The sequence below is a fragment of the Borostomias antarcticus genome (assembly GCF_949987555.1).
Source record: "Borostomias antarcticus genome assembly, chromosome: 20".
NCBI lineage: Eukaryota > Metazoa > Chordata > Actinopteri > Stomiiformes > Stomiidae > Borostomias > Borostomias antarcticus.
The window spans coordinates 2,972,322-2,981,778 of record NC_140253.1 but is presented as its reverse complement, the minus strand read 5'-3'; the positions used below and the strand labels follow the sequence as shown (position 1 = coordinate 2,981,778).

The window sequence follows — 9,457 nt, the reverse complement described above, 5'->3', positions numbered from 1 at the left end:
AGGGACATCAAACAGCTCAGGTAGGGACATCAAACAGGTAGGGACAGAATGGAGCACATTGGGGAGGCGGAAAAAATCGGGGATAAAAAAAGTTTCATAATTTAGCCAACGAAGAGATGATAAATTGAATTAAGGCAAAAAAAAAAAAAGGAGTGCCATCACCAACTGCTCTGGGCATTAAGGGATTTCCTCATTGCTCTGAATAAAAAAACACAAAGATGGCAAGTATGCAACACAAGGAAGCAGTAAAGCCCCGTTCACATGCAGTCTAACCCTGTACCCTGTATGGACCAGGCCTGCATGGGGACACGTGAACGGGAGCTGGGAATCTGTATTCATATGACTGTATTATTCCACTTCTCAGAGGAAAGTGGCCAATAGGGAAGCAGGAACGGGACTGGGATGTGGCCAATAGGGATGCAGGAACTGGACTGGGATGTGACCAATAGGAACGTCGGAAGAGCACTGTGATGTAGCCAATAAGGATGCGGCAAAGTACAGTAGGAGTCTTTTGGAGTAAGTAGGAGTCAACCGGCTCGGCCAATCGGATCTACAGGAAGAGTTCCCTCAGCTGCGCGAGCGCGGAGGCCAGCAGACACGTCCACAGAGGGAGGGACAACGCGAGCGAGGGCGGCCCCGCCGCGCGGACGATGGAGTGGTGGCAGCCCCCCACGTTGCCCTCCATGTCCACGGTGACCAGCCTGAAGACCTTGGAGCAGCAGGAGGCGTCGTAGAAGGCCGTGACCACGGGGTCGGCGAGCGGCGTGTGGGTGAGGTTGCCGGCGCCCTCGCGCAGGGAGACGGCCTTGATGCCGGTGCCGTTGACGCCGTCGGTGATGTTGGCGGAGAGCTCCCACCTGAGGCCGCTGTCACTGGGGCAGTCTTTGGGGCAGTGGTCTGCTGTCACGGAAACCACCTGACATTGGGGAGGGGTGAAGTCTGTGATCTGGAGAGAGAGAGAGGGAGAGAGAGACATAGGGGGTAGAGGTTAAGGGAGAGAGAGAGAGAGAGAGAGAGAGAGAGAGGGAGAGACATAGTCAGGGGGTAGAGGTTAAGGGAGAGAGAGGGAGGGAGACATAGTCAGGGGGTAGAGGTTAAGGGAGAGAGAGAGAGGGAGGGAGAGACATAGTCAGGGGGAAGAGGTTAAGGGAGAGAGAGAGAGAGAGGGAGAGAGAGACATAGTCAGGGGGTAGAGGTTAAGGGAGAGAGAGAGGGAGAGAGAGACATAGTCAGGGTGTAGACTCAGATATGTGACGGCGCCTGAGCTTGACGCGCTTGTACTCCAACCAAGTAATCCACAACGTTTCGATGAATGTCAGTATAACAAAGTTTATTTTAGTGCGAGATCCATACGTTGAGGCTCGTTGTAAACAAATCATAGATCAAACATTTGTCCATAGACTAAACCAAAATAACAAGGCCGTGTAGGAACCACTCATAGTGGTTCATAGCTCTTAGCGGTCAAAAACTGTATGATACCGCCATACCTGAGTTCCCTGTGCTTCTTACCCCCCAAACCTTTTAACAATGAAACGGGGAAAGCCAAACAAAAAAGGGGCGTGTCCAATTGACATTCCTAATTGACTCGGCATGTTAATCCCTTAATGATCAACAAAACAAAAAGGGCATGCAATAGGCTACACACTTTCATAATCATATTCTTAGCCAGACCATATACATCAATATTCATAAATAAACACTTGGCACATAAGCCCTTAACTTTAAACTAAAGTAGGAGAACGTTTGGCTCCAACACAGGGGGTAGAGGTTAAGGGAGAGAGAGAGGGAGGGAGAGAGACATAGTCAGGGGGTAGAGGTTAAGGGAGAGAGAGAGACATAGTCAGGGGGTAGAGGTTAAGGGAGAGAGAGAGAGAGGGAGAGAGAGAGACATAGTCAGGGGGTAGAGGTTAAGGGAGAGAGAGAGGGAGGGAGAGAGAGACATAGTCAGGGGGTAGAGGTTAAGGAAGAGAGAGAGAGAGGGAGAGAGAGACATAGTCAGGGGGAAGAGGTTAAGGGAGAGAGGGAGAGAGAGGGAGAGAGAGACATAGTCAGGGGGTAGAGGTTAAGGGAGAGAGAGAGAGGGAGAGAGAGACATAGGGGGTAGAGGTTAAGGGAGAGAGAGAGAGAGGGAGAGAGAGGGACATAGTCAGGGGGTAGAGGTTAAGGGAGAGAGAGAGAGGGAGAGAGAGAGACATAGTCAGGGGGTAGAGGTTAAGGGAGAGAGGGAGAGAGGGAGAGAGAGAGACATAGTCAGGGGGTAGAGGTTAAGGGAGAGAGGGAGAGAGAGAGACATAGTCAGGGGGTAGAGGTTAAGGGAGAGAGAGAGAGGGAGAGAGAGACATAGTCAGGGGGTAGAGGTTAAGGGAGAGAGAGGGAGAGAGAGAGACATAGTCGGGGTAGAGGTTAAGGGAGAGAGAGAGAGGGAGAGAGAGAGACATAGTCAGGGGGTAGAGGTTAAGGGAGAGAGAGAGGGAGAGAGAGAGACATAGTCAGGGGGTAGAGGTTAAGGGAGAGAGAGAGAGAGGGAGAGAGAGACATAGTCAGGGGGTAGAGGTTAAGGGAGAGAGAGAGGGAGAGAGAGAGACATAGTCAGGGGGTAGAGGTTAATATCGCTTCACCTCTCTCTCTCTCTCTCTCTCTCCATCTCTCTCTCTCTCTCCTTACCTTCTTCACCACAGAGAGTCTGAGGACGGCGTAGTTGGAGTCCGACCCGCCGGGGGAATTGGCCTCGATGGTCAGGGTGACGTCTGTGCCCGATGGCGTGTCGCCAGGCGGCGTGATGGTCAGTGTTCCGTTGGCGATGCCGCCATTGGACACAGGGAGGCTGGAGGCAGGGGAGGTAGATGGCAAAGTAGTGTGGGTTGGGGTGTGTGTGTGTGTGTGTGTTTGTATATGTTATAAAACTTGTCTGATTCTTAAGGCCAGTTTCCAGACACAGACTAAACCTAGTGTTAGGAGTAAGAGGCCCATGAACTCCTGCAGCCTTCAAGAAAGTGTAGGCTACTATCAAACTTTACCTATTACAGTCAAAATCACACAGTTGAGGTATTATTTTACCTTATAATCGTATGCTTACATGTAAAAATGTAAGTATTGTGGTTAGTTTGAGTCCATCCAGGCTGTTTTCTTTCCATTTATGAGCACAGGAGGCTGTTTCTCAACCATGTGCAATGTTTTATAGCGTACTATTGGCAGAGACAGTGTTTGTCCCCCTCTGCTGGTTGGTCAGTGTATTACAATCAACTTTAGCACTAAACGTTGAGGTGTTTTTGAACCGTGCCTAATTTTTGCCGCATCTGGTTAGATGGAAATTACATTTTCTTGTCTTTATCTCCTGTTGCTTTGAATCTGTAATACCCACTTTAGTAGCCTTTAGTTGAAAGACGTTATAATTTCACAGGTGTTAGCTTCCACTAAGTACCAAGGTTCATCTTATGTTATCCCTGTTGTCCCTATAGTTGTAGTGCAATACCAATTTTGGTATGGTATTTTGGCTAAATGTCTGAAAACAGGTTAAGGCCAGGTAAACTGGTCTGGCATTCAAGCTTAAAAAAAAAAGTTGCACCTCCACAGTTGACCTCAGAAGGGTTATCGTCTGGCCCGGACTATGGCTTTCATTTCAAAGTGAAACCAGTCCTGTGGTCTGTTGAGTGGTCTGACCTGGACGGAACTTTCATGGGGAATTTCCTGTCGTTCCTCGCGGAGACACTGCAACTGCCGCTGGTTGCCGTGGTGACCACGCTGAAGGGCAGGGAGAAGACCTCGCCGGGCTCCACCGTGCTGTCAATCACAGCCTGGGGGGAGAGAGGGAGGAGGGATGAAGGGAGGGGATGGGGAGGGAGGAGAGAGGGAGGGAGGAGGAGGAGAGAGGGAGGGAGGGGAGAAGGAGGGAGGGGAGAAGGAGGGAGGGGAGGGGGAGAGGGGAGAAAGAGGAGGATGGAGGGAGGGGATGGGGAGAAAGGAGAGAGGGAGGAGAGAGGGAGGGAGGGGAGAAGGAGGGAGGGGAGGGGGAGAGGGGAGAAAGTGGAGGGATGGAGGGAGGCGATGGGGAGGGAGGAGAGAGGGAGGGAGGAGGAGGAGAGAAGGAGGGAGGGGAGGGGGAGAGGGGAGAAAGAGGAGGGATGGAGGGAGGGGATGGGGAGGGAGGAGAGAGTGAGGGAGGGGAGAAGGAGGGAGGGGAGGGGGAGAGGGGAGAAAGAGGAGGGATGGAGGGAGGGGATGGGGAGGGAGGAGAGAGGGGGGGGGGTTGATGGGAAGGGAAAGAGGAGAGATGGGGAGGAGGGAAGATACACTGATATACCAGCACTTTAAGATTGTTTCACAATGAAAAGTGCTTTAAAAATAAAATGAATTATAATTATTATGTGTTATATACTGCACTTAGACCGGTGTTGATAGTAACATCTCTCCTGTCTGATTGGTTCAGTCTAAGGAAGTGTAAACAGGAAGTCCCGCCTCACCATGATGGACACGGTGGAGACAGACATCTGAGTGGTCGACTGTCTCTGGAACTCGCTGGCCGACTCCACGTCACTTCCCTTCAGCAAGACCACAAACTCCCCCGCCGGCGCCTTGGCAACCGTAACCAGGAAGTCGCCGTTACCCATGTCGCTCAGCTCCCCGTCGACGACGTCGGACCCGGATACCGTAACCACGGCGACGTTTCCCACCTTCACAGATGCCGGCCCCTTGCTGCCCATCACCGATAGCAACAGCATAGCGGGTTTGCCTGGGGCAACAAGGAGAAGTGAGTTAAAGAAATAGAACAGGTAAGATTTCAGTTATGATTCTGGGAAGCCATGATTGTGATTCATAAGTGATGAGTTGACATGATTTGCACAGCCACCATATTGTATATGAATATATCTTCAGGTAATGCCTTGATGGTTTTGACAAGTGTTTTACATGTTGTGTGTGTGTGTCTGTGTGTGTGTGTGTGTGTGTGTGTGTGTGTGTGTGTGTGTGTGTGCGTGTGTGTGTGTGTGTGTGTTTGTGTGTGTGTGTGTGTGTGTGTGTGCGTGTGTGTGTGTGTGTGTGTGTGTGTGTGTGTGTGTGTGTGTGTGTGTGTGTGCAGACGTTCCCACCTGCTTCTGGACGGCCGGTGATGACAGCGTAGCCTGGATGGGGACCCTTGAACTCCTCCACAAAGTCAGAGATGAAGGTGATGGTACTCTGACCTGGAGTCACACACACACACACATAAATACATAGTGTATGCGTGCACACACACACACACACACGCACACACACACACGCACGCACACACACACACACACACACACACACACACACACACACACACAGTTGATTTTGTCACTACAGCCCTTCTTGATGATTTGTCGCTCCTTTCAAATGTGTGATAAGTTCTATTCTGTCATTTTCAGAGTTCTATTCTATCGTATTTAGAGTTCTATTCTATCATTTTCAGAGTTCTATTCTCATACTCAGAGTTCTATTCTATCATATTTGGAGTTCTGTTCTATAATTTTCAGAGTTCTATTCTGTCATATTCAGAGTTCTATTCTGTATTTAGAGTTCTATTCTATCATTTTCTGAGTTCTATTCTCATACTCAGAGTTCTATTCTATCATGTTTGGAGTTCTTTTCAGTCATATTCAGAGTTCTATTCTATCATATTGTGATTTCTCTCATATTGGGAGTTCTATGTGGCCCCTCACCTGTGACCTTGACCATGTAGGGCTTAGTGGACATGATGTTGATTTCCCAGACTCCCGTCTGTTTGTCAGCATTCAGGCGGACGCGTCTGAGGTTACCCACAGACTGGATGGTCCCCAGCTGCCCACTGGCCTCGTTGTGGCTCTGGGTCACACCTAAATCACAGGGCAAAGGTCACCAGAGGTCACAAGGGGATTGGGATTATGATATTGATATCCTAAAAAAAAAAATTGCTGATTTCCCTGAAGAGGTGACAATCACTGAAGCTTTAGTTTAGTTAAACTGAGCAAAAAAGTTTTTTTCAATTAATATAAACTAGAAGGTCATTCTGAAAGTGCATGTCGTCAAAATGTACAGTTGTTGAATGTGTACTTTTTCTAGTTAGAGAAGGACGTCTCACGATCGGAATGTTAACAAAAGTGAAAAATAAATTTGTGAATCCCCCAAATGCCCTATCTTGCAATATCAAACATAAACACCAGATGGCACTGTGTGCATATTATATAACGAGGCCAAATCCCCTATCTCGCAGTGTTAACCAAAGTGAAGCATAACTTGTGGATCCTCCCTGTGATTGGTGACCCGTGCTACACCCCTCCTCCTACAATAGACAAACACGTGGCGCCGAAAACATAACCTCCTGTCGGAGTTCGCCCTGGCGCAGGTAATTATAGGGTTTTGTCCCTTAATTATCTTAAAACCCTCTATGAGTTCATCTCTGATCTAACGTGATGGGATCGGTGAAGGCCAGTGCAAGAAAAGAAGGATGTTTTTTTGGGGTGTGTGAATTCAAATGGGTTCTTCTACTGTCACATATGGTTCCGTATAGCACTCTTTTAGTGTTTTTTTGTTAAGAACCTGCAGGGTTCTTCAACGTGAAGCTGATGGAGGTTCCGGTAATGTAGGCGGTGATGTTCTTCAGAGACGCGTCCAGCAGGAAGGAGAACGTCTCTGTGTTCCCAGCGTTCCTGGCTCTCTGGAGAACCGTCACCTGGAGAGAGAGAGAGAGAGAGACAGAGAGAGAGAGAGAGAGAGAAACAGAGAGAGACAGAAACAGAGAGAGAGAGAGAAACAGAGAGAGAGAGAAACAGAGAGAGAGAGAGAAACAGAGAGAGAGATAGAGAGAGAGAGAGAGAGAAACAGAGAGAGAGAGAAACAGAGAGAGAGAGAGAAACAGAGAGAGAGAGAAACAGAGAGAGAGAGAGAGAAACAGAGAGAGAGAGAGAGAGAAACAGAGAGAGAGAGAGAGAGAAACAGAGAGAGAGAGACAGACAGATTTTTTGAAGACTTAGGTAGAATCCTCTTGGTAGAATTCTCTTTCATAGCTTGTTGGAGAGAACTGGGAACTCAACTCTATGCAGATGGTTCATGATCACTCATGGATTTGTACCCAAGTTCATGCTGTCGGCCCCTACCTAGGTTTCATTGTTTTTAGGATGCTAAGTGGTTATGCTCGAGATGTGTGTGTGTGTGTGTGTGTGTGTGTGTGTGTGTGTGTGTGTGTGTGTGTAGCCAGACACTCACCAGAGCGGAGGTGGAGGAGTCTAGGATGACGTCGGTGGCCTGGGGCAGGTTGGCCTTGGTCACCTCGATGGCCTGGCCGCCGGAGGCCAGCGCCAGATCACGGTAGGCCGCGAACGTCCTGGACGAGCCCACGTCACGCCGCCGCCTACCAGACCCTGTCATGAAGAACGACACCTGGGGAGGAGAGAGAGAAAGGGATGGAGAGAGAGAAAGGGATGGAGAGAGGGATGGAAAAGAGGGATGGAAGGGAGGGATGGAGAGAGAGGGAGATGGAGGGATAGAGGGATGGAAGGAGAGAGGGATGGAAAGAGAGGGATGGAAGGGAGGGATGGAGAGAGAGGGAGATGGAGGGATAGAGGGATGGAAGGAGAGAGGGATGGAAAGAGAGGGATGGAAGGGAGGGATGGAGAGAGAGGGAGATGGAGGGATAGAGGGATGGAAGGATAGAGGGAAGGAGAGAGGGATGGGTAGGGAGGGATGGAGAGAGAGAGGGATGGAAGGATAGAGGAATGGAGAGAGAGGGATGGGTAGGGAGGGATGGAGAGAGAGGGAGATGGAGGGATAGAGGGATAGAGCAAGGGAGAAAAAGGGTTTGTCAGTCAGGAGGTTCTGAATGAGAGTCTGTGAGAGTCAGAGTGTGTGTGTGTGAGTGTGTGTGTGTGAGTGTGTGTGTGTGTGTGTGTGTGTGTGTGTGTGTGTGTGTGCTCACCGTTGACTTGGTGCTCCTGATCAGAGCTACGATGGTGTCCTTCAGATCCATGTCTTTAGCAGCTGCATCAGTGAACACATAGATGTGAGAGGAGGAGGGAGCACCTGTCAGAGCCAACTAGAGAGAGAGAGAGAGAGAGAGAGAGAGAGAGAGAGGGAGAGAGAGAGGGAGGGAGAGAGAGAGAGAGAGAGGGAGAGAGAGAGAGGGAGAGAGAGAGAGAGAGAGAGAGAGAGAGGGAGGGAGAGAAAGAGAGAGAGAGAGAGAGGTTAATAAACAGTGAGAGAGAGAAACAGAGAGAAAGAAAGAAAGAAAGAAAGAAAGAAAGAAAGAAAGAAAGAAAGAAAGAAAGAAAGAAAGAAAGAAAGAAAGAAAGAAAGAAAGAAAGAAAGAAAGAAAGAAAGAAGAGACAGGGTGAGAAACAGAGAGAGAAACGGAGAGTGAGGGGAGGGTAAGAAACAGAGATAGAGAGAAACAGAGGGAGAGAGAGAGGCTGGAAGGAAGGAAGAGATAGAAGGTGAGAAACGGAGAGGAGACAAAGAGAGAGAAGGAAGCACAGGGGAGAAAGAGAGAGGGAGAGAGAGAGAGAGAGGGAGAGAGAGAGAAAGAGGGATGGCAAATCTTAAGCAGTTGGAAAAGCACCTCTATATTTGATGGCAAAGCTTGTATTCGGTTAAGGGAAACAATATCTTACACTTGATTGGAGGATATTCATGTCAGTCACACTACCTGAAGCCCTGATAGGCACATCTCGGGTGGGTCTTTGCCTCCTTTGGCTTTGAGTTTGGAGATCTCACTTTTCATCACATTAGGATCCGTGGTTCTGATCAGGGGACCGAAAGCTACACGAACACACGCGCACGCACACACACACACACACACACACACACACACACATACACACACAGAGGTGGAATTTTAATCCGTTGTTAAATAGGGCACATATTAGTGTCCTTGTGGTAGTTGAAATCCAAATAACCTGGATAAAAGTTTGAGCCAGTACTGTGCGCCCACAATGTCTTTAGCATGCTTTTATTCCTCCTTTAGGGGGCTAGAGTAGTGTTCAAGCATACACTACGAGTGTGTACTAGGAAGGCTTCGGCGGCGGCTCTCCTACCGGGGTCGTTGAAGGGTACCAGGATGTACTGGGAGGGCTCGTCCTGGGTCCCCCTCTTGTTGTCGATGATGTCATAGACGACCCTGCGAGCCTCTGCGATGTCATCCTTCATGCTGCCCGTGGTGTCGATGACGAACGCGACCACGGACGAGCGAGCTATGCCCATCAGACTGGGGGAGAGAGAGAGAGAATGAGCGAGCTAGGCCCATCAGACTGGGAGAGAGAGAGAGAGAATGAGCGAGCTAGGCCCATCAGACTGGGGGAGAGAGAGAGAGAGGCTGAGCGAGCTAGGCCCATCAGACTGGGGGAGAGAGAGAGAGGCTGAGCGAGCTAGGCCCATCAGACTGGGGTGGAGAGAGAGAGAGAGGCTGAGCGAGCTAGGCCCATCAGACTGGGGTGGAGAGAGAGAGAGAGAGGCTGAGTGAGCTAGGCCC

The 9,457-nt window shown here is 49.7% G+C and overlaps 1 protein-coding gene across 1 annotated transcript in view; it reads right to left on the bottom strand.

Moving 5' to 3' along the window:
• Window positions 1–550: 550 nt before the first annotated feature.
• The window catches only part of vwa11 (von Willebrand factor A domain containing 11), a gene marked incomplete at both ends in the record, with an annotated part of 13,585 nt that continues 4,678 nt past the window's right edge, over window positions 551–9,457 (bottom strand). Inside the window, 11 exons of the mRNA XM_084454454.1 lie at window positions 551–946; window positions 2,665–2,824; window positions 3,661–3,794; window positions 4,461–4,729; window positions 5,085–5,177; window positions 5,679–5,831; window positions 6,535–6,667; window positions 7,201–7,374; window positions 7,910–8,026; window positions 8,636–8,748; window positions 9,024–9,193. Coding sequence (XP_084310580.1) covers window positions 551–946; window positions 2,665–2,824; window positions 3,661–3,794; window positions 4,461–4,729; window positions 5,085–5,177; window positions 5,679–5,831; window positions 6,535–6,667; window positions 7,201–7,374; window positions 7,910–8,026; window positions 8,636–8,748; window positions 9,024–9,193 — 1,912 coding nt within the window. The remainder of the gene's footprint in view (window positions 947–2,664; window positions 2,825–3,660; window positions 3,795–4,460; window positions 4,730–5,084; window positions 5,178–5,678; window positions 5,832–6,534; window positions 6,668–7,200; window positions 7,375–7,909; window positions 8,027–8,635; window positions 8,749–9,023; window positions 9,194–9,457) is intronic.